The sequence below is a fragment of the Chlorocebus sabaeus genome, chromosome 8 (assembly GCF_047675955.1).
Source record: "Chlorocebus sabaeus isolate Y175 chromosome 8, mChlSab1.0.hap1, whole genome shotgun sequence".
NCBI classification, from domain to species: Eukaryota; Metazoa; Chordata; class Mammalia; order Primates; family Cercopithecidae; genus Chlorocebus; species Chlorocebus sabaeus.
This window is the reverse complement of record NC_132911.1, coordinates 110,486,801-110,511,128: the sequence shown is the minus strand read 5'-3', so window position 1 is coordinate 110,511,128 and position 24,328 is coordinate 110,486,801. Positions and strand designations below refer to the sequence as shown.

General features: G+C 39.0%; 1 protein-coding gene across 1 annotated transcript; it reads left to right on the top strand.

Moving 5' to 3' along the window:
- The first annotated feature begins 13,830 nt into the window (after positions 1–13,830).
- On the top strand, positions 13,831–23,399 carry ABRA (actin binding Rho activating protein). Its single transcript, XM_008001346.3, has 2 exons — positions 13,831–14,498; positions 22,812–23,399. Exons 1-2 carry the CDS (start codon positions 13,831–13,833, stop codon positions 23,287–23,289), a joined length of 1,146 nt encoding a protein of 381 aa, XP_007999537.3. The 3' UTR covers positions 23,290–23,399.
- Positions 23,400–24,328: the final 929 nt, after the last annotated feature.

Below are 24,328 nucleotides of genomic sequence, written 5' to 3'. Positions count from 1 at the left end.
ATGAATTACAAATTTTTTTCCTGTGTGTTGTCTTTTGACTATTTTAAATAATTTTTTCTTTACCTTACAGATTTTTAAGACATAGTAACATTTACTATTTTTTAATGGCTTCTGGATTTTTAGCCATATTTTAAAAGATTATACACATCCCAAATTTGAAGAGCAATTTTATCATTTTCTTCTAGTAGGCTTATGATATCAGATTTTACACTTAAGTCTTTGATCTATTTAGAATGTATTCTGGTATATGATGTGAAAGATGAATCCACCTATTCCCCTAGGTGGCTCTCTAGCTTTTGTCTGTGACCATTTTTTGAATGGTTTATTTTCCCTACTGATTTCTGATGACACCCCTATAACACATTATGTTATTAATATGTCATTGGGTTTATTTATTTCCTATCTTGTTCTGTTTTCTGTTTGTTCATATGTGAATACAATACTATTTAATAATTTAGTTCTCTTTCTTTTCAATGTTTTCTTCACTATTTTTGGTTGTTTCATTTTTTTATACAACGTTTAGTATCAGTTTGTCTCTTTCTAAGGAAAGAAAAAATTGAACTTTTCATTGGAATAAAGTTAAACTTATCACAGAGAGAAATGGTGTTTCAACTATATAGAATTCTCCTATCCAAGATTATGGCTTTATCTTTTCTTTGATTGTATTTAGTGTCTTTCAAAAGTGCTTCAAGTATTCTTCACATAGTTTTTGAATATTTACTAGTGAGTTCATTCATCGGTATTTTATTTTTATTGCTGATATTGTAAATGGTTCATTTCTTTCATCATATCTTCTAAATGATTTTGTCAAATGTATGAATGATATTTTCTTCACTCTCCTTTTCTACCCTACTATTCAGCTAAATTCTCTTTTTGATTTTAATTTTTTGGTTTATTCTTTTGGCTTTGGTCTTGGGTTGATATTATATTCTGAAGAAAAATATTCATCATTGAATGAGTTAAATTTTTCCAGACTAGCCATTTAAATAAGTTCCTATGGGGAAGGAAGAAGGACCAGAGTAGCCTCCAGGTGTTAAACTCTAAATAACCTTCCAATGCAACCACACAGACAGCTTATCTGCAAAGATGGCACATCTATGTCATGCATTGTGTGATTTTACTGACTTTGCATCTTCAAATCCGCTGCTTTTCAAAGTGGAAGTCCAGGAGAATTTTTATTCAAGTCTTGCCACCAGATGTCTTCACTCACTGTAGCAAACAAGCCATGTAGCTTTTTCATTAGAGGGTAGATCTCTTCCTTTTAGAAAATGTGTTTTTGCAAAATCCACCAAAATCCATCACTTCCAGGACTTCTAAGGATTCCTTTTGACTTCCTTCTAGATGACATCTAACCAATCTCAGTTAGTTTTAGTGGTCATTGTTAGAATCCGCAAAGTATCTGTGTCCTATTTTGCTAAAATTGGAATTTGAGAGTTTTTAAAAAATTCTACTTACTATCTTTGGATGGTTTCCAGAAGAGGAGAAAAATCTGGTAAACAAACCCATGTTTAATGGGTTATCTCAGTTACTTCTCAAAATGACATCCCTGAGCTGAAAGGAATACTCCTAGCACAATCAGTTTCAGGATTGGGAGTAGACTGTAACCAGATAGGAAATATACATGCTTATGCACAAGCTGCGTGAGTGTGGCATAATTATGGTTGGTCATTTCCCTCTGGTTTTCTAAACTTTCTATTTCTATCATGACTCCTTCTCCCTCAAAACACACACATAATCACACACACGAGTGTGTGTGTGTTTGTGTAGAAAAGGATGTGTACAAATATATCCAATACTGTACTATAAACAGTTAAAATAAGTGAGAACTAAGAATCTTTCTTGGATTTGGCAATGAGAAAGCTATCTGTATGACTTTGACTAAATTGAGTTTATAGGCAGAAACCAGAGTTTTTGATGGAGTGAGTTGAAGAGTGAGCAGGAGGTGATAAATTAAGGCGTATAGACTACTTTTGCAAGACTCTTGGCTATTAAGGAAAGGAAAATTTTACGGAATCAAATAGAAAGTCACTGCTGAGAAACTCTATATTTAGATCCCTGTAAGAAGCTTGTTTAGGGAGTGATGTCACAAGCTTGTAAAGTCCTGCCCTTCAAAGTGGGGGTGGGGAGCAAGGAGGAAGGAAGGAATTTGTGTTCCAGCACAGTCGTCAACAGCCCTGACCCTGGAGCCAGAGTGCCTGGGTTTGATCCCTCTGAAACTCTTCTCTCACTCTCTCTCTCTGTGTGTGTGTGTGTGTGTGTGTACGTATATATATTTTTATTTATTTTTTTTAGACAGAGTCTTTCTCTGTCACCCAGGCTGGAGTGCAGTGGCACAATCTCCTGCTTATCGCAACCTCCACCTCCTGGGTTCAAGCGATTCTCCTATCTCAGCCTCCCAAGTAGCTGGCATTACAGGCGCCCACCACCACGCCCGGCTAATTTTTGTATTTTTAGTAGAGACAGGGCTTTGCCATGTTGGTTAGCCATACTGGTCTTGAACTCCTGATCTCAGGTGATCCACCTGCCTCAGCCTCCCAAAGTGCTGGGATTACAGGCATGAGTCACTGCTCCCGGACCCTCCATAACTCTTGTTGGTATATGACTTGGCATGACTTAGTCATTCTGATCCTAAATGATGCCCTAATCTATGTAATAGCTCACATCTTTTTCCTGAGCTTTAATCTCTGTCTACTGGATAATTTCCTGTGGATGTCCTACAGGTACCTCAGAGTCAGTATGTCCAAAATATGATCTAATATTTTGTCCAATCCCCAAGCTTGCCCCTACGCTTTGTATTTTTATTCTTTATGAATAAAACCACCATTTACCTAGAAACTCAGGCCAGGATGCACATATTCATCCCAAATGCCTTCATTTCTTTTATATCTGACATCTAACTGTGACTAGTTAATATCAATCCTCTCTTAGTTTCACCTGTAGGACTTATGTCCTCCTTTCCAACTTATTGCTACCATTTTAGAGCAGGTTCTAATTATCTCCTACCCAGGTTGCTGCTATTACTTCCTTATTCTTAGCTTAACTTACCTTCTACTCTAGCCCGCACACCATTCCTGAATCATCCTCAACCATCAACAAAGTGAGTTTATTAAAATTCTATGCTCATCCTGCCATTCTGCTGATGAAAACCTACATTTCTTCTCAGGGTATTCATGTTTCTCAACAATCCAATCCTAGTGTGTGACTCTCCAACCTCAAACCACACTGTATGTCCTTCCTCAGTCTCCATTGCAGACAGACAAAATAAAAGAAGGCACAATTCCACCCCAAACCCCTATTCTACAGAAAAGGAAGCATTCCTCCTAAGAGGAGAACTTCCCTTGTTTAGAAAAGGATTTTAACAAGTCTTTTGCATATGGAGGGGCAAGGGCACCAAGTCTGGTGGGGAATAAGGAGGTTAAGGGGCTGTTGTAGAAGTCCCGAAGCAGATGCCAACTTGGAGATCAGTATGACTGGGGCAGGACAAATAATGGGGTGGAGGAGGTGACAGCAGAGGTAGTCAGGAAGCTAACAAGGGGAGGAGTTGTAGGATTTTACAGGCCATTATGAGGTTTTAGCCTTTATTCGAAATTAAAGCCATAGAAAGGTTTTGAACAAAGTAATCTGATCTGACAATGTTTTACATGATCTGGCTAATATTGAAAGCACCTTGTGTGGATAAGAGTGGAAGCAGGAAGACCAGTTAAGTAGACTGTGCAATAATCCATGCAAGGCTTGATGTGGCTTGAGCTATGGACGGCCAGGGTGGGTGGGGTGGAAGATGGTTAATGGTGGTAAAGATGGTGAGAAGTAGTTGAATTCTGGATGCATTTCAAGGTAGATCCAGGATATAGTGGACTGTATGTGAGATATATTAGAAAAAAGGAGTCATATTTTTTCAAGATTTTTGGCCTGAGCAATGGGCAGAACAAAGTTGACTCTAGGCTGAAAAGGAGAATGCTATGAAAAGCTCAAGCTGGAAAGAAGATTGAAAGTTCACTTTTTTGCACATTAGGGTTGAGCTAGACATTAGACAGATATCCTACAGAGATACCTAGCAAGTTGTTTAGTTATAAGCCTGAAGTATAAGGGACAGGTCAGACTGGGGATACATGTGTGGGAATTGTCATCATAAGATGGTATTTAAAGCCTGACCCCACCAAGGAAGGGAGTATAGATTGAGCAATGAAGAAAACTCAGGCTAAGCCCTGCACTCTCCAATGTTAAGAAGTTGAAGAGAGCAAGTAATGACAAAGGAGGCAGAGAAGGAGCATCCAGTGACATGGGAAGAAAGTCAGAGAGAGTTTTGACCCAGAAGCCAAGTGACGAAAGCATTTATAGAAAAGGTGAGTGTTCCCACATGTTCTCACTCATAAGTGGGAGCTGAACAATGAGAACACATGGATACAGCGAGGGGAACATCACACACTGGGGCCTGTCGGGGGGTGGGGGGCTAGGGGATGGATAACATTAGAAGAAATAACTAATGTAGGTGACGGTTTGATGGGTGCAGCAAACCACTATGGCACAGGTATACCTATGTAACAAAACTGTATGCTCTGCACATGTACCCCAGAACTTAAAATAAAAGAAAAGGTGAGTGTTCTAATGTGTCCAATACTGCTGATAGGACAAGTAAATTTAGGATCAACAATTGATCATTAGATTTAGCAGTGTGGAAGTTATTGCTGATAGAACAAAAGGAGTTTTAGTGAATCATGAAGGTAAAACGTGTTTGGATTGGGTTCGAGAGAAAATGGGAGAAAAAAAATTGAAGTGGGCAGTACACACAATTCTTCCTAGGAGTTTGCTGCTGTGGGGTGGGGGGAGATGAATGGGATGGACCATGGGGTCAAGGGAGTGTATTTTTTAAGATAGAAGAAATTGCAGTATTTTTGTCTGATGGGAAAGATACAGAGGGGTTGAAATTGTGATGAAGGAGAGCAAAAAAGACCTATTACAGCAATATCATGATGGGGGGAGCGGATGTGCCAATGGAGATGATGGCCTTCATCAGAGATCTAACCACTCATCCATAAGGCGGTGGGCATGGACACATGCAGGAAGACAGGTAGACTTCAGAGTGGGAGTTCAAAGGTGCTCTTGGTTCTATATGAAATGGACGGCAAACTCACTAGCTGGAGTGACGATGGTGGAAGCAGCACTGAACATTGAGAGAAGGGAAAACATTAGTCACCCAGGACACTGGAAGAATGAATGGACAAGGGAAATACAGTAGAGAGCTGAGCAGCATCTGAGGGTGGAGGTCAAAACTTGTAAAGTGAGACAGCAAATTTCCATGTGTTTCTCTAGTCACATTCAACTGTGTGAGTGTGGGCATGAAGGATGTGGTACCACAATGGGTGTGTTGTGCTGGGCAACTCAGTGAGAAAAGAAGTCAGAAGTCAGGGTAGCTTAGGTTTAAGGTATTCCTCAGGATGATGAGATACATGTTTAAGTTAGTGCAGTGTGGAGTTAATTGAGCATTAATTGAACCAACTTAGCGTTACTAACATACCGAAGGCTAAGCAACTGCTACTCAAAGAGAAGTGAGTTTGAATCATAATTGCAAGACCAGTTTCTGAGACACCATTTTTTTTCAGATTAAATTAGGTATGACAAGCGATTATGTGTTCGTTTCCTGAAGTAAGTTAATGTGAGTATCGTTTAATAGACCATGGGATCTTGTGGCATTTGTTCCCTGAAATTTTCTTTAGGCTCTGACAATGTATGTAAATTGCTATTGTTTATAATATAAAAGTTTATAATGCATTATTCATACTGAAGTTTAGTATGTTGTCTATGAATCCAGGTCATTTATTTACAAAGTGGCATCATTACCCTCAATAATAGCATAAATAACAATATTAATAGCTCCCACGTGATGCTCCTGTACGGTGTATTAAGCACCGGGCTAATGTCGTCACAGACATGGACTCATATAAACCTGACAGCAACATGTTGTGAGGAGGAGGTTAATATTACTACTGTTTTCAGACAAGTCAATCAATCATCAGAGAAGTTAAATAACTCCTCCAAGGGTAGATACCTTCTAGAAGAATATCCAGCATGCAAAATGAATCTTCCTGAACCCACATCATGTTACACTCTTGAAACCTGCAAATCAAGTGTCTGCTAGACCCACAGCACTCTAACAGCTGGAACCATGGTTCTCAACCCTGATGCTACGCTTAGAGCAAGCTGGTGCCAGGATCTCATGCAGAACTTGTCTCCAGAGACAGCATTTTACCATCTGTAGTTTTGAAAGTGCCACAAGTGATTCTAATGTGATTTAAGACCTCAAATGCTCAGTGATCCCCAGTGATTGGAAACCACTGAGCTCTATATTCCAGGAGGTTCCAGGAGACAGTCTGTGTGCCACACTCCCAAGTAATTGAGACCTCATCTGACCTCATCCACCAGGCGGAGAGAAACCTTTAGACATAACCTTAAAAGCCACACCATAAATTACCTTAAAATAAAACACTATAAATAAGTTTTCCCTTGCAGCCTCCAGTCCCTACAGGTGACCCTACACGACCTTCCTACCTGAAGACTCACCCCTGCCCTGTTCTGGTATTAACCTTGTCCCTGGTCAAAGAGAATTTAAGGAGTCTTAGTTTGCTAACTCCCATGACTCAACATGAAAATATTAATAGTAACCACATATCGAGAATTGATATCTGCCAGGCATGGAGCTAAGGGCTTTACACGTGTTAACTCATTTAATCCTCACACAGGCCCTTTGAGCTAGGTGCTTTGCTAATACTCATCTTACAGAGGAAGAAACAGAACCTTAGAGAAGTTAGATAATACACTCTGGGTCACTGTGCTAACCAGCAGAGCCTGGATTTTCACCTGGTTCTGCCTGACCACGTGGTCCAGGTTCCTGATTAATCTTGCTACTTAACACCTCCACACACAAGTCCCAGAGATTCCCCAACTCAACATGAAAACTTTTCCCTCTTGCCACAAATCCTGCTCTTCCACTGCCCTCTCCCTGCTGTCACTTAATTTAGAAGCTTCTGGATCACTCCTCACTGCCCTCACTCATGGCGACTTGTCAGTTTCTATGTCATTTTGGTGTTATTCTCAATGGCTCTCAGATCGCTTCTTTCAGACCTTCATTTGTTTCTTTCCAAGATTATTTTACTACTCCCTATAAGTAGTCTTCCTATCCTAGTCTTATCTTTCTCAAATCCAAACTTTTCTTTGCTGGTTCTGGATTGATCATTTGATAACACAAATTTGATACCACATCCAGACTTAAGATCCTTCAGTGATTCAATGAGCCCTACTTGATAAAGCACTGATTTCTTAGCAAGAGCCTCACAAAATAGCTCCAACTTACCTTCTCAGAGGTAACTCTTACCACTCTCTGGCTCCTTGTCCTTACCTCCAAAACACTATGTTCTCCAAAGGTCATGAACTGGGAGCACACAAGCAGGATCCAACCCAAAGACATGCTACATTGTGTTGGTTCACCCAATACCAGTGTGTGTGTGTGTGTGCACACAAGTCTTATCATTTAAGGAACATGAGCACTCAAGCAAAAATACAGATCTCTTACTTCCTTGAAACATTATTTTATAAGTTGTCCACAATTCTCACCACACCCTATTGTGGCTCCAACCCAACTCACTTCACATCTTTAAGTGACCTGCCTGACATTTGAGTTTGTGATCCCTACTGTGGACCATTAGAAAGTCTCTAAGTATACCAGATATCTTCATGCCTTTATAACATTTTTTGTGGTATTGCTAATGTAGCTCTCTCCTAACTATTACAGGTAGTTGTATGTATGTTTTCTCCTGGCTAGATTGGGAAAAAAATCATGAAAGTAGATTCTGTTTTGTTCATCTTCATACCCTATCCCACATTGTTTACCATCAGTCTTCACCCATTGTATACATTCCACGAACATTGAGCATGGTAAATTCTATTGCAATAAGAAGCTCTTTTTTACTCTATTAAAGTATTTTCATGACCAACTGTGTGAAACTAAGCAAGTTACTTGTTTACCAAACAAATAAGTGCAAACAACTAAGGGACTTATTTGTTTAAGGAACTCACATAAAAAGGATTAATAAAATTATTCTTTCTCAAAAAATATTAGCAAAGAGAATTCACTAACACATCCAAAAGATTACACATCATGATCAAGCGGGATTAATCTCTGACATCTAAGGCTGGTTAAACATATGCAAATCAAAGATACATCACATTAACAGAATGAAAGATACCACATTATTGTCTCAATTGATGCAGAAAAACATTTGACAAAGCTCATTATCTTTTCTGGATAAAAATTCTTAACAGTTTAAGTTATATATTAACTGTTAATATATAACTGTTAATAATAGTTTTATTATTACTCAACATAATAAAGGCCATTTAAGAAAAATCCACAGCTAACATCGTAATTAACAAGGAACAACTGAAAGCTTTTCCACTAAGATCCAGTACAAGGCATGGATGCCAACTATCACCACTTTTATTCAACATTGTAATGAAAGTACTAGCAAGAACAATCAGATAAGAAAAAAAAAGAGGAAAAGGCACTCAAATTTAAAAAGAAGAAATAAAATTATCTCTGTTTGCAGATAATATTATCCTATAGGTAGAAAACCCTCAAAGTTTCATATAAAAAAACTGTTAGAACTAATAAATGAATTCAGTAGTTGCAGAATACAAAATCAGCATACAAAAATTTTTGATATCTATACACAAATAACCTAGCTGAAAAGGAAATCAAGAAAACAATCCCACTTATGATAGCATAAAAAATATGTGAAATAAATTTAAACAAAGCAGGTGTAAGATTTTTACAACGAAAACTATAAAACATTGCTAAAAGAAATTGAAGAATACACAGATAAGTGTAAAGATATCCCATGTTCATAGATGAGAAAAACTAGGATTGTTAAAATGTCCATACTATCCCAAGAATATACAGATTCAATGCAATTACTTTTAAAATTCCAATGACATTATTCACAGAAGTGGACAAAACAATCCTAATATTTTTAAGGAACCATAAAAAAACCCAAACAGCCAAAGCTATACTGAGAAAGAAAAACAAAGTTGGAGGCATCACAGTTCCTGAATTAAAATTATGCCACAAAGCTATAGTAATCAAAATAGTATGGTATTGGCATAAAACAGAAACACAGACCAAAAAAAAAAAAAAAAAAAACAAAATAGAGAGCTCATAAGTATAAATATATACTGCCAACACAGTATTGACAAGGGCACCAAGAAGACACAGTGGGGAAAGGGTAGTCTCTTTAATAAATGGTGTTGGGAAAGTTGGATTTCCACATGCAAAAGAATAAAATTGGACCCTTATCTTATTCCATACACAAAAACCAAAAGTCAATGAAAGACCTAAATGTAAGATCTAAAAGCATAAAATTCCTAGAAGTGAACATAGGAATAAAGCACCTGGACATTGACTGGCCTTGGCAATGATTTTTAAAATATATTATACTAAAAACTCAGGCTACAAAATCAAAAATAAATGAATGGAACTATATCAGACTAAAAAGCTGCACAGCAAAGGAAACAAACAACAAAATGAAAGGGCAACCTATGGATTGGGAAAAATATCTGTAAATTACATATCTGATAAAGAGTTAAGTATTTTAAAAGTATAAATAAAACACAAATTATTAGCAGAAAGACAAATAACCTCATTAAAAAATAGACAAAGGACTTAAACAGACATTTATCCAAAGAAAATATAAAAATGGCCAGTAGGTATATGAAAATGTGCTCAACATCAATAATCATCCAGGAAATGCAAACCAAAACCACAATGAGATATCACTTCATATCCATTAGGATGACTATTATCAAAAAGTCAAGAGATAAATGTTGGCAATGATGTGGAGAAAAGCACACTGTTGGTGAAAATGTAGGATGTTGTAGTCATTATGGAAAACAGTATGGAGGTTCCTAAAGAAATCAAAAATAGAACTGTATATGATCCCACAATCCCTCTTTTGAGCATATACCCAAAGGAAATGAAATCACTACCTCATAAAGATATCTGCACTCCCATATTTATAGTGGTATTTTTCACAATACCCAAAATATGGATACAACCTACATGTCTGTAGGTGGACAAATGGATAAAGAAAATGTGGGATATGTATATATGTGTGTATGCATATATATAACATATATAATATATATATTATATACACATATGTGTGTATATATATGTGTGTGTCTATATATAAAGAAAGAATGGAAAATTATTCAGCCCGGAAAAAGAATGACATCCTGCTATTTGGCATAACATGTATGGACAAGAAGGACATTTTGTTAAGCAAAATAAGCCAGACACAGAAAGAAAAATATTGCATGATTTTTTTAAAAAGGTTAAATATATAGAGTATAAAACAGTGGTTACAGGAGTCAGGTTGGCGGATGAAATGGGAAAACACAGGTCAAGGGATACAATGTAGCAGATATGTAGGATTAACAAATCTAGAGATTTGATGTACAATAGAGCACTATAGTTAATAAAAGTGCATTAGAGATTTTAAAGTAGATTTTAGCTGCTCTTATCAAAACAGCAACTATGTGAGATGATAAATATGTTACTTTGCTTTCTTATAGTAATTATTTTGCTATTTATTATATATGTATTCCATAAAATCATGTTGTAAACTTCAAATATACACAATAAAACTTTAAAAAAGCAGCTATTGTGGCCTGGTGCGGTGGCTCAAGCCTGTAATCCCAGCACTTTGGGAGGCCCAGGCAGCTGGATCACCTGAGGTCAGGAGTTTGAGACCAGCCTGACCTATATGGCAAAACCCCATTTTGACTAAAAATACAAAATTTGCCAGGTGTGGTGGCGCATGCCTGTAGTCCCAGCTACTCAGGAGGCTGAGGCAGGAGAATCGCTTGAACCCAGGGGGCAGAGGTTGCAGTGAGTCAAGATCATGCCACTTCACTTCAGCCTGGGCAAAGAGTAAAACTCCATCTCAAAAACAAAACAAAACACCCAAAAAAGCTATTGTTTCATATAGCTTTGAGCAAATGTAGTTTCCTAAAGTCTCTTTAATAAGATTATACAACTGGCTATGAGGGTTGGCTTTACCTAACTTCTAAGTGTATCATGCAGAAAAATATATAAATGCCTCTCCTTCCTCTTCCTACTATTATTCATATGATCAAAAAATAACAAATATTATTTTCAAGATACTTTCTCACTTATAAGAGACTTCTTAGGTGACAATTATTTCATTAATCATCCTCACAAACAATTTCAAATCTCAAGGTTTCCTAGGGAGCTCCCAATGTAAAACACTTATTTCTTTTTATTTTTGTCTTTGAGATTTTATTTTCATTTCTAACATAAATGAAACAGGAAAATCTGGAATTCCCAAGAATTTGAATTTCGATTGAGACAATGAACATAACATTTCTATAGTAATCAAAGATGTATGGGAGGTAGCATACAAACCTTGCTTTCGGGAAGAAAGTCCCAAAGCACACGTGAGGAGGAAAACGATTTTGTACTCTCTTCTGTAGAGTTGTGAATGAAGGACTGCAGTTGCCATGGAGGCTAAATCTCAGAAGGAATGACCAGGCTCTTTTAGAAGCTGCTTCTGTTTTTTAGCCAAGACCTTCTGCTGACATCCCCAAACCCCAGGAGCTGACTGCAATGCCAGTTAATATGTGAAAGACTGTTAACATTTGCTGTTTCCATTTCTTCTCCCTCTATCAGGACTGAATCTGGGGCAGGTGTGGACAGGCAGCAGGAAAATCTCGTTGAAAGCTATAAATTATCCTGATTCTGGGCTAAGCGTATGGGTGTCTTAGAGGGACTCTATTTTTTCCTAAGGCCTTCCAAGTGGGATGAAGAGATTCTGATAAGAACCAAACAGGTTGCCGTGAATCTGCACTGCTGGGAGGAATGCCAGAAATTTCAGGCTCAGATTGAAATCTTTGTTTGTAATAGCTTTCTTTCCTTGTGATCCAACTTCCTCTTAATTAATCAAGAGGGCTTTTCTTTTTCTCCACATTTATGGCCCTTAGTTAAAGCTATCAGATGCTGTTGAACTGGAAACACCTCTGACAGATTTGTAGATCAAGTATTAAATCACTTCCCAATTTTTTTTATCCTAGGAGGTAAATAACCCACATGATGAAAAATATCAATGTTTTTTCCAAAATAAATGTCTCACTACCTGAAATAATTAATTTTTATACCTTTTTGTGCTCTTAAACAGCAGTTTTCAATTAGTATGGTTACCTGCATGCAAGACTGAAGGAAAGGATATAGTTTTAAAGCCAACAGAACTGTTGAATGAAAAAAAATTCTGTCTTACTTTAAGAAATTATTCATTGCTGAGCCTTGGACATTTTTATCTGGTTTAATACACTACATAGATGTTTCTCTTTCTGTCCACATGCTTGTCTTTCCAGTCCTTTTAAAAAATATTATATTTCAGTCTCTCTTGTGAGAGTTGAAAAACTATCTTTGCCTACATGAACTTAAAGTCCTGCTTAGGAAGACTGTGTTATTAAAAACAAAGGGGGCTAGATGTGGGGGCTCACATCTGTCATCCCAGCACTTTGGGAGGCCAAGGTGGGAGGACTGCACAAGCTCAGGAGTTTGAGACCAACCCGGACAACACAGTGAGACACCGTCTATTAAAAAAAAAAATTAGCCAGGCATGGTGGCTCATGCCTGTAGTCCTAGCTGCTTGGGAGGCTGAGGCAAGAGGATTGCTTGAGCACAAGAGGTCAAGGTTGCAGTGAGTCATCATCACACCATTGCACTCCAGTCTGGGGACACAGGAAGACCTCATCTCAAAAAACAAAACAAAACAAAAACCAAAAACCAAAGGGTAAGGGTAGGCAGGGATGGGGATAAGAAGTGAGCTACCAATAGCATTCATTTATTCTGTCCTTAGAATTCTGTCCTTAGATGATCTTTTCAAACAAAGTATTTGAAAAGATGTATTCCAATAATAATTTCTAAAATTCAATGTGTATGCAGGTTTTAAAAACATTTTTTAATGATTGGACCAAAATTTTGACTGCCTTTTTGTATTTTAATATGAGTTATCTATACAATATTTCAAAGCTGGGACTGGAAAGTAATTAGTCTTTGACTGTCTGGACTTTGGTCTTTCTCTTATCTGGGCTTCAATTTTCTCATCTGGAAAATGAAGGTTGGATGAGTTGATTTTCTAAGGTCTATTTCTAATGAAGTTGAATGAAAAAGAAAAAGGCAACTTAGGATCTTTGATAACTGGAATAAAAGGAGGCACAAGCTTTGAATCACACAGATACGGATTTGAATCTCAGATTTTATTAGCTGCAGGAAGTTAGATTTTATTTTACTTAGTTATAAAGTGGAACTAATTAGGAGCTGTACTGAGGACTGCTGGGGTTTAAATGGGAACAATCCTATAATGTTCCCGGGGTAATATGTACGCATATTGTATGCACCTATAAATGGCAGGACCATATTAAGGTCAGAAAAACATAAGGCTGAGCACATGACTTGATCTAGTAATTTCCACTCTGGCACTTGGAGAAGAAAGAGAGTGAGCATATCACTGTCCCATACCAGCAGAGATGTCCCTTTGCCGTGATGAAACTCGAGCTGTCATGATTTATAAAAAGAACACCATCAGGGCAAAGGCGCCATATCTTGGCAAGAAATGCTTCACATAGTTTCCATCGTCACTAAGCTCTCCTTCCCACCCCGCACCCTGCTTCTATTTAAATCCCAGGCACTCCACTGGACCATACTCATTTTAGCCAGTGCCCAGGCTATCAGCAGAAAAAAGACAGGTGGGCAGCATGGCTCCGGGCGAAAAGGAAAGGGAGGAGGCCCCAGCCAAGAGCGCCCTCCGGAAGATACGCACAGCCACTCTGGTCATCAACTTGGCCCGAGGTTGGCAGCAGTGGGCAAATGAGAACAGCATCAAGCAGGCCCAGGAGCCTACAGGCTGGCTGCCAGGAGGGACCCAGGACTCACCCCAAGCTCCTAAACCAATCACACCCCCTACTTCACACCAGAAAGCTCAGAGTGCCCCAAAGTCGCCACCCCGAACGCCAGAAGGACACGGAGATGGACAAAGCTCAGAGAAAGCCCCTGAGGTTTCTCACATCAAAAAGAAAGAGGTGACCAAAACGGTGGTCAGCAAGGCTTATGAGAGAGGAGGGGACGTGAGCCACCTCAGCCACAGGTACGAGAGGGATGTTGGTGTGCCTGAACCTGGGCAGCCAGAGAATGACATTGACAGAATCCTCCACAGCCATGGCTCCCCAACGCGGAGGAGAAAATGTGCCAACCTGGTGTCTGAGCTCACCAAGGGCTGGAGAGTGATGGAGCAGGAGGAGCCCACGTGGAGGAGTGACAGCGTAGACACAGAGGACAGTGGCTACGGAGGAGAGGCCGAGGAGAGGCCCGAGCAGGATGGAGTGCAGGTGGCTGTGGCCAGGATCAAGCGCCCCTTGCCCTCTCAGTAAGTGAATGCATCCTCCCACTTTTTGTATCAGGATCACTACTGAGCCCCAACCAACTCTGGGAATCCAGGCAGCAGATGAAGTCCTGCCACGGTTAGAGCGAGAATCTCAAAGACTCAAAGGCAGTGAGTACTGTAGAGGAGGGATGACCCTGGGCTGAAGGTCGGTGCCAACCTTAGACATGGACCTTTTGGTCAGGGCCTGTGCTATTTTGTTTCTCCTTTTTGTTTTGAACTGAACATCCAAGTCTTAGCCTCAACAAAGATGAAGCCATCAGAGAGGGATGCCTGTTTTGTGTGAATTCTTTAAGTCAGTTCTATAATGAGTAACAAACTGGCTTATTTCTTTAGAGATAAGACTGGTTTCTGGTAGACTCATTGGGGAAACTTACCTTGTCCCAAATGTCTATGCTATTATCAGGAGATATGTCTGCTTCAATAACACCCATGGAACACAAATCTCTGACTCTAAACAGGTGGAAGGCTGCTGTCTAATTTGAGAGCATGCTCTGAATGAAGTCAGACAGACCCAATCCCAAATCCTAGTTCGGCCCCTAACTAGTCCTTTTTAAAGCTGATTTTCTCAGCTGGGCACAGTGGCTCATGCCTGTAATCCTAGCACTTTGGGAGGCCGAGGAGGGCAGATCACTTGAGGCCAGGAGGTGGAGACCAGCCTGACCAACATTGGTGAAACCCCGTATCTACCAAAAAATACAAAAAAATAGCTGGGCACGGTGTTGCACCTCTGTAATCCCAGCTACCCAGGAGGCTGAGACATGAAAATGGCTTTAACCCAGGAGGCTGATGTTGGAGTGAGCCAAGATCATGCCACTGCACTCCAGCCTGGGCAACAGAGCAAGACTCTGTTTCACATAAAAAAAAAATAAAAAAAAAATAACAAAAAAGCAGATTTCCTCCTTTGTAAAATGACAGCAACAGTAAGCTTTTGGGAGAAGTTCTATTGTATTGGGAAACGTAAATGAGATTAGGGCTACCAAATACAGAGCTTGTCACATATGCTTAATCCATGAAAACTGTTATTATTCACATAGATTTGGTTATTTTGCAACTTTTCAAATTTTCAAAACCTGTTTGTCCTATTTGTAAACAAAGACAGCAATAATTAAAATGTCTAGATGCTAAATACACATACACACACTCACACACACACTCAATCCGAAACATTTATATAGACGAGACACGTGCTTTATTTCAAGACAGTAACTCCACGTAGTAGAAAGTCAGGATTTCTTGTTCCACAATGCCAGGGTATCAAAATACAAGAAAAGTGTCTGATGTCATTACATTTATAGACTGACTCCCTTTGGGGACTGTGTTTTTCAAGTCTTATGAAACAATAAGAAGAAGAAAAAAAAATGTTACCTATTTTGACAAAAAGCTGTTCTTTTTTTTTGAGATGAAGTCTCACTCTGTTGCCTATTCTGGAGTATAGTGGCACAATCTTGGCTTACTGCAACCTCCGTTTCCTGAGTTCAAGTGATTCTCCTGCCTCAGCCTCCTGAGTAGCTGGGATTACAGGTGCACACCACCACGCCCAGCTAATTTTTGTATTTTTAGTAGAGATGGGGTTTCACCATGTTGGCCAGGCTGGTCTCGAACTCCTGACCTCAGGTGATCCGCCCACCTTGGTCTCCCAAAGTCCTGGGATGCATGAGTCACTGCACCGGGCTTAAAGAGCTGTCTTATAGTTTGAGACTGTAAAGGCGTTTTGAAAGAATTAGAACTACTACACTGCTAGCTTTCAAGAAAAATAAAATGGCAAATGGGTAATTATAATAATCTGTCACGTGTTTAGTGTGTGCTATAGGTGTTTAAATGCTTTGTCGCTTCACTTCTCATAACCTTCTGATGTAGCTATTCACTCATTGCAGGGATAGGAACACCGAAGCTCAGAGGGTAAGTTTGCCCAGCAAGTTAGCGACAAAGCTAAGACTTGCCCAAATGCAATGTTTTGAAACCAGACATGGTTCGAACCTTCGGGCAGTGTCTTGAGGATGCATTCAGAGGTCTGGATTTGTGCTTAATATAGGAGTTCATGATCAGAAGTAACTATGCTATCTGAACATGAGGAACCATATTATAAATTCTGGTCTTTTGGATCTTGGGACATGTGTGCTAGAAATGGAATAATGGGGTCCACAAGAATAAAGACTGAGGGGGCACAATGACAAGATCTTTCTCCTGGCACATTTTAAATTAACTAGAGGTAGGGAGGTGACAGCTGGGACCAATCCTGAATGCATAGTAGAGCTAGACATTCTTTGGCACTTATCTAAGCACTTTTCATATATTTATTCAACCTCACAGTATGCTCATATGATAGGATATAATCATAATCCCTCTTTGATAGATGGAGACAGGAGATGAAGAAATATTAGGGAATTTGTATGAGATTTTACAGCCCATGAGATTTGAACTCAGTCATTCTGGCTCTGAGTAAACTGTCTCACCTAAAAGTGGGGAGTGGGATACAGAACCCGTCTTGGGGTTCCCCAGATCAGGCTAGTACATGAGCACCTTCTTAATGTGTTGAAATGCCTACGCTTGGAATAAGAGACAATTAGATTTGAATTGTGGTTACTTTGGTAATCCTGAGTCTCTCTATCCTTATCTAAAAAATAGATGTGATAGCTCATATCTCATGGGGTTATTTTTATATTAGCTATGTAAAGTGATAGACTCAGGGGAGCTCATTAGTAAATTGTACTCATTATAATACAGGGAGCCAGGCTTGGTGATCCCAGCCCTTCAAGATGCTAGGAGCTTGGCTCTGTAGGTTCAGAGTGGTAGTGGTAGCTAAATCTCTTCTTTCCTTTTTTGATTCCTTTCCCTCAGTCTTAGAGTACATAGGGTACCAGAATGGTGTATGCAGCAACAGCAGCTCTTAATTCCATTAGTAATCCTAGCTGTGCTCAGGAAACTTCAGCAGATACCTCACAGGAATTTTTGGCCAATGATACTTTCAAATATTGCTTGAGAAATGAAAGCAGCATTACTAAGCCAATTTGAAAAGTCTTTTTGTCCACTTAGTTTTAATTATAGGCACCCTTCTCTCCCTGTATCTGCCAATAAGGAGAAAATTATGTATCATAGACGTTTAGGTGGAAAGAAAGTTTCTTGGTGGTTAAGATGTTCCATGGATAATAGAAACAAAGAGATCAACTGTGAAAAAAGTAGATAAATTCTTTACCAACAGTGGTTTTTCTAACTGGAGTTTTACTATGAAAATTGTTTATATTTTGTCTTACTTTAAACATATTTAGTCTTTTGATTGTGACTTGTTCAATCCAGTTCCTTTAGACAAAAGAAATTAGATCTCTCTCCCATAAAGGTGCAAGATGAAAGTACCAATCACTTATCATCCTGTCCTCCATGTTTAATTCAGTGAAAATAATAGCAGTTGAGCAGGAGGCTGCCATTTTACAAACAGGGGAACTGGCACAAAGAGACATTAAGAAACATATAATCCAAGTCACAGAACGAGGAAGGGATGAAGTTGGGAAGGCACTTGTGTTCTCAACCACTATGCTAGACTGTCCCTCTCAGTAGAGAACAGACTCAAGGAACAAAGTGGAGATCAAAATGTGGGCTTAATTAGTGAAATCCTAATGACTCCCAAAGTTCAGGGTTTTGGTGCAACTGTATTGAAGGACCTCACAAGAAACAAAGGCAAAATTATGCTGTCCTTCTGCCTATGCCCAATTCTAGGGCCGCGAACCCTTTCCATAGACTCTGAAGACAGTTCAATCTGAAGAAGAATCACAGGCCTGGCTCTCAAATGAAGCTGAAAATGACAGCAAAACTGCTGAGTGGAAATGTCATATTGCCTTTTGAATGCTGTCACCCTGCTTCTGATAAATGTGCCCTTCTTGATGTCACCCTCTCAGTAATCAAAGGGGCTAAACTGTCTGTAGGGAAGGACAAGCAAATCAACGCAGCATTTCTCCTAGAAGTTGGAAAGGGTGGCAGAGATTCTTTGCTTCTCGCTGACAGAGGAGGGTGCCTGCACGAGGAGGAGAAATGCTCCCTCTACAGGAAGATCTGTGGAGTTGGCAATGACAGCCCATCTTCACGTCCTCCATACAGATCGCAGACAGAAGAGAAAATCACGCCTCTAGGCGCCCCAGGCATTTTGAAGCTGGTGATTCAGGAGAAGGGCAACCATCAGAAAATGTTTTCAGTGCCAGTGAACTTGCTGGATTTGAAATATATCTTTTAGAACTCTTATTTCCTGGGGGTTTGATTACATACATAATAATTTACCCATATAATCATTACTCTGAAGTGACAGAATTATAGATAAAATTGGTTCCCATCTTCTCCTCACGCTGCTGAAGAGGCCCATTTAGATAAGAAACAAATTTCAGAATATATTTTAGTAAATGAAACTAGACTTTCCTAGACAGATTGCTTGTGATGTCTAGTAGAATTAGTTACCTTGAACATAGCAGGACAGGGAAGATATATATATATTTCTTTTTTTTTTCTGAGATGGAGTCTCACTCTGTTGCCCAGGCTGGAGTGCAGTGGTGCAATCTAGGCTCACTGCAAGCTCCGCCTCCCAGGTTCACACCATTCTCCTACCTCAGCCTCCCGAGTAGCTGGGACTATAGGTGCTTGCCACCACGCCCGGCTGATTTATACTTTTGATTGACTATAAGAAAGTTTGTTTACTAATAATGAAGAAACTGAGAAGGTGGGTCTGGATTTAGTATTGCTGTTCCAAAACATGAGATGTTAGCCTTTAAATATTGCTTTGCTTTCTTTCAATTTATGATGGGTTATCTTTCTAAAGTTAAATCTAGAGTTTCATTCACATTTTTCCCTAAAATTTTTTAAAACAGCATAATCTGGTATCGATTCTTATATTTATGATATTTATTGACCAAAAAAAATTCAGTATATAAGACTTTCTAACCCTGACTTAAACCCAAACCCAATATACTTTGACCTTTTAAAAACTGGAGATATAAAAATAATACAGAATGTTTATAAAATAGAGAAAATTAGATGCTCATTAAGATGAATTTCCTTCTTTTTTTTCCTAGCCCTATTTTCTAATTATTTCTTATGGGACCAACTTTCTTTGGTGTTCTTCCCTCCAATTAGAGGGCACTACAATTTGACAATATAACAAATAGACATTAATATTTAAATGGTGCTTCTTTTAGGAGCTCTTTACAGTTTTTTTGTTTTTGTTTTTTTTTTTTTTCAATAGAGTCTCTGTCACCCAGCCTGGAGTGCAGTGTAGTGGTACTATCTTGGCTCACTGCAACCTCTGCCTAACAGGTTCAAGAAATTCTCCTGCCTCAGTCTTCCGAGTGGCTGGGACCATAGGCATGCACCACTACGCCGGCAAATTTTGTATTTTTTCAGTAGAGATGGGACTTCACCATGATAGCCAGGCTGATCTCGAACTCCTGGCCTCAAGTGATCTGCCCACTTCACCCTCCCCAAGTGCTGGGATTACAGGCGTGAGCCACTGTGCCTGGCCTAGAAGCTCTTCACAGATTTATTAGCACACACCAACCCCAGCTGTTATCTCAAATGACACTAAGTTGCAACATTTAGGTAATCTAAGTTCCTAATTAAAAATTAGAAGAAAAAGGCTACATCAAAGAATCAGAGACCCATATAATGTAGTTTAAACAAATTACCTCTGGATGCAAATTTGAGTATTTACCTATTTTTTGCTTTCTTTGTTACCAAATCAGTATAATACCAACATAAAAGAGAATTTTGAAAAGTGAAAAGAACCAACAGACATAATCATTTTTAATTATGCAAATGTTATTAAATTCTTTAGCCTAGTACTTATACATTTTACAGAATTGTGATTGTATCATAAACCCAAATTTGTATTACTTTCATTATAAAATATCCAGTAAGTACCTTAAAAAGTGCCTGGCACACAGTATCGTAAATAAATACTTCAAAGCATGGGAGGGATGTAAAAGTGCTCAAAAACTGTTTACAGGCAGGATGCATTAGGATTTACACAATAGGGCAGCACCACAGTTGGTGCTCAGGAGACAAAGTATGAGTTAATAAATCACACTGTTCACTTTCATTTGAGATACTTCGAGCCTCTACTCTGGCAGGACACCTCAGCTGTTAAGTCTGGTATGAAATTCACACTCTGCCAAGATGGCCTTGGGCTTGATACTGAGGAATATGCCTTTGATCAGCATGGTGATCAGTCATTGATCAGCATGGCTCCAAAGGGACAAGGTATTTGCTTTCTTTTGATAATGAGATCGAGCAGCCCACACTGAGGGCAGCTAAACAGGAAAAGTCAATGGCGAGGCAGGGGATCAACTGACAAGGAGGGCTGAGGGAAATCCATTACACTTCAGCCCGGTGAGCTCCTAGCACTTCTTCATACATATATTTTACAAAGTTGTAATAATCGTGTATACGGTTTTTGTGTGCTTTTTTTGTTTTTACTAATTAACTGTGTCATATACTTTTATCCATGTTTGTATAAAGGATAGTAGTGTTATATGTAGGAGTATTTCCAATTCCAATTCTATTGTGCTATGAAACAATGTAGCAAGCGTGGGACTTTGGGAAACATCCAGCATAAGAACTGATGAAAGTTCGCCATCTAGTGGATGTCATTTCTTTTTTGAAAACAATGTTAATGTCAGTATATGTTCCTCCAGGTCCACGTGTTTGGTTCCAGCCTTTGGGTAACCAGATTTCAGGAAGTGAGTTTGGATGGTGAGGGATACCCAAATCTGACTGGTTCCTGGGGTTTTTAATAGTAAATTGCGAGAGCTGGGATAGCTCAGGCATGCCGTTCACACAAGTACTTTCGGCACCACCAATCCCAATGCTTCCAGGCTTGAGGCCACTTGTTACTGGGGAGAAGAAGGGAGGGTGGGACGCTTGTGAGGGTTAGGAGTACAACTCTCAGATAGTTCGAGTTTGTGTTTTACCTGTGAAGTTAAAGAGACCTAGGGAAAAAGTCTAGGCAATTGGACAAATGGCAGGGACGTCTTTTTGAGTTCTGGGATACATGTGCAGGCTAGGATGTGCAGGTTTGTTGCATAGAAAAATGTGTGCCATAGTGGCTTGCCGCACCTATCAACCTGTCACCTAGGTATTAAGCTCCACATGCATTAGCTATTTATCCTGATGCTCTCCCTCCCTCTGACCCCCAACAGGCCCCGGTGTGTGTTGTTCCCCTCCCTGTGTCCATGTGTTCTCATTGATCAGTTCCCACTTACAATGAGAACATGTGGTGTTTGGTTTTCTGTTCCTGCATTAGTTTGCTGCCCCATACTAATATTAGGCTGGCATCCTGATACTACTAGTCTACACTTTCTAGAGTTGGCTTTTTAATAGAAAATGCATTCTGAATTCCAAAGATACACATTTAAAACACAACTTATTCCTTTATTAGACACTGTATGGGTCTGCTGAGTGGCATCACTGCATAGTAGAAAGAGCATTGACCTTGGTCTTAGGCAGTCTTGCGTTTGAATCCTACCTATTTAGGGCAGTATTTCATAGTTACAGACAGGCTCTGGAGCCAACTTATCTTTGTTTCAAAGTCTTATCTTTGGCTCACTTAACAGTTTTGTGACTTTAAGAAGTTACTTCATCTCTCTGGCCTCAGTTTCCTCACTTGTGAACTAGGAATAGTAGTACCTATCTCAGGAAATGGTTGCGGGGAATATTAATAAAAAGCATTTAGAATGTCAGTACATAGTGTTCAGTAAATGTTACTGTTACTAGCTAGTGTTTTCTGTCTGTACAACTTAATATTTCCAAGTTTGTGGCATCATTGATACTAGTCTATATATGCTCTCACTGAAAAATACACATATGAAAATCTATATATGATAAAATATTAAAATGCATGTGTAGTGGTATAGTCCTTACCTTTGGGAAAAAATTGGTTTCAGAGGTCCTCTAAGAACTAGATTCCTGAAAACACCTACATGATTCCAGTTCTAAAGTGTTACTAATACTCAATTTTAAGATATACATATTTGCATTAACTTTCTGTGGGGAAGCTTTTTTCTTAAAATAGATTTTAGTATCATTATAATGCTTAAAATATTCACAGAGAAAACAATCTAGAGGGATATGCACCAAACTAAGAACAATGGTGGGACTACGTATGATTTTTCTTCATTTCTAATTTTTTATATTGTGTTTATTTTTGTAGTGAAAAAATTATACTTTACATTAAAGATGCATATGCATGGGAAGTACAAAGGGAAAACAACACTTGGTGTTAACACATCTGAATCTTGATTGTTCACCCTCTCTCTACTTTAGGGTAAACAGATTTACAGAGAAACTCAACTACAAAGCCCAACAGAAATACAGCCAAGTGGGCAATTTGAAAGGGAGATGGCAGCAGTGGGCTGATGAACACATACAATCCCAGAAGCTCAATCCTTTCAGTGAAGAGTTTGATTACGAGCTGGCCATGTCCACCCGCCTACACAAAGGAGATGAGGGCTACGGCCGCCCCAAGGAAGGAACTAAAACCGCTGAAAGGGCCAAGCGTGCCGAGGAGCACATCTACAGGGAAATTATGGACATGTGCTTCATTATCCGCACAATGGCTCGCCACAGACGAGACGGCAAGATCCAGGTTACCTTTGGAGATCTCTTTGACAGATACGTTCGTATTTCAGATAAAGTAGTGGGTATTCTCATGCGTGCCAGGAAACATGGACTGGTAGACTTTGAAGGAGAGATGCTATGGCAAGGCCGAGATGACCATGTTGTGATTACGCTACTCAAATGAACCTTCAAAAACAAAAGCCAAATTTGGCCCACTATTGTCTTAATGCTAAATACTCATGTAGGTAAAATGAAAATGCAAACTCTCTGTAATAACTTAGTAAATATTAAACAATTTTTACATAAATGACTTTCTGGCATTCTATTTCTACCTAGAATGAGGAAGCTTGGAGATTCTGAGAAAGCACAAAGCATTTCAGAAAGCATATAGAATGTAAATATATAGAAATAGTACTAATAGTTGAAATTCCACAGAGTGTTTTTGTTTTTGAGACGGGTTCTCTTTATGTCACCAAAGCTGGTCTTTTACCTACTCAAGTGATCCTCTCACCTTAGCCTCCCAAGTAGCCGGGATTATAGGCATGAGCCACAGCACGCAGCCACTTGTATGTTTTAGGCAAAATATTTAGCTATTCATTGTAGAAACTACTACAGATTTTTAATTAAACATTACATCTAAGAAGAATGCTGAGTTGAGATAAATATCAGCAGAACATATAATAATGTGTCTTTATTTGGAAAAAAGAAAATACCATTAAGTTTGGTAAAATTAAACTTAAAATTTTTTCAGAAGCTTGACTTTGTATTGTTTATATCATAGCATCACTCACAAAACACACACATATAAAAAAGTTGTCAAGATGTTGCTGAAATTGTGAAGTTCCTCTATGGGTTTGGATTCTAACAGGTTTCCAGTAAGAGTTCACTTCCTTGTTTGATTTGAGCAAATCACATAAAAACAGACACTTCCTGTCTTAGCACCAACAAAGGAAGGCACACCCTCACTAAAAGTAGGGCAGAGGTGAGAGATTCAGATTTACTTGCCTTTGTAGGACTTCTTGGAGAAGTTTATTGTTTCATTACATGTCAGCATATAATGAGTCAAGCTGCTTGCATTTATATCAATACAATGATATATATTTCTCCAACAATGGAGAAATACAGACAATCTATGAAGTGGAATGTTCAGTATTAGAAGAATCCCATAGAATCATTGGTGAATTAAGGCCGGGCGCGGTGGCTCAAGCCTGTAATCCCAGCAC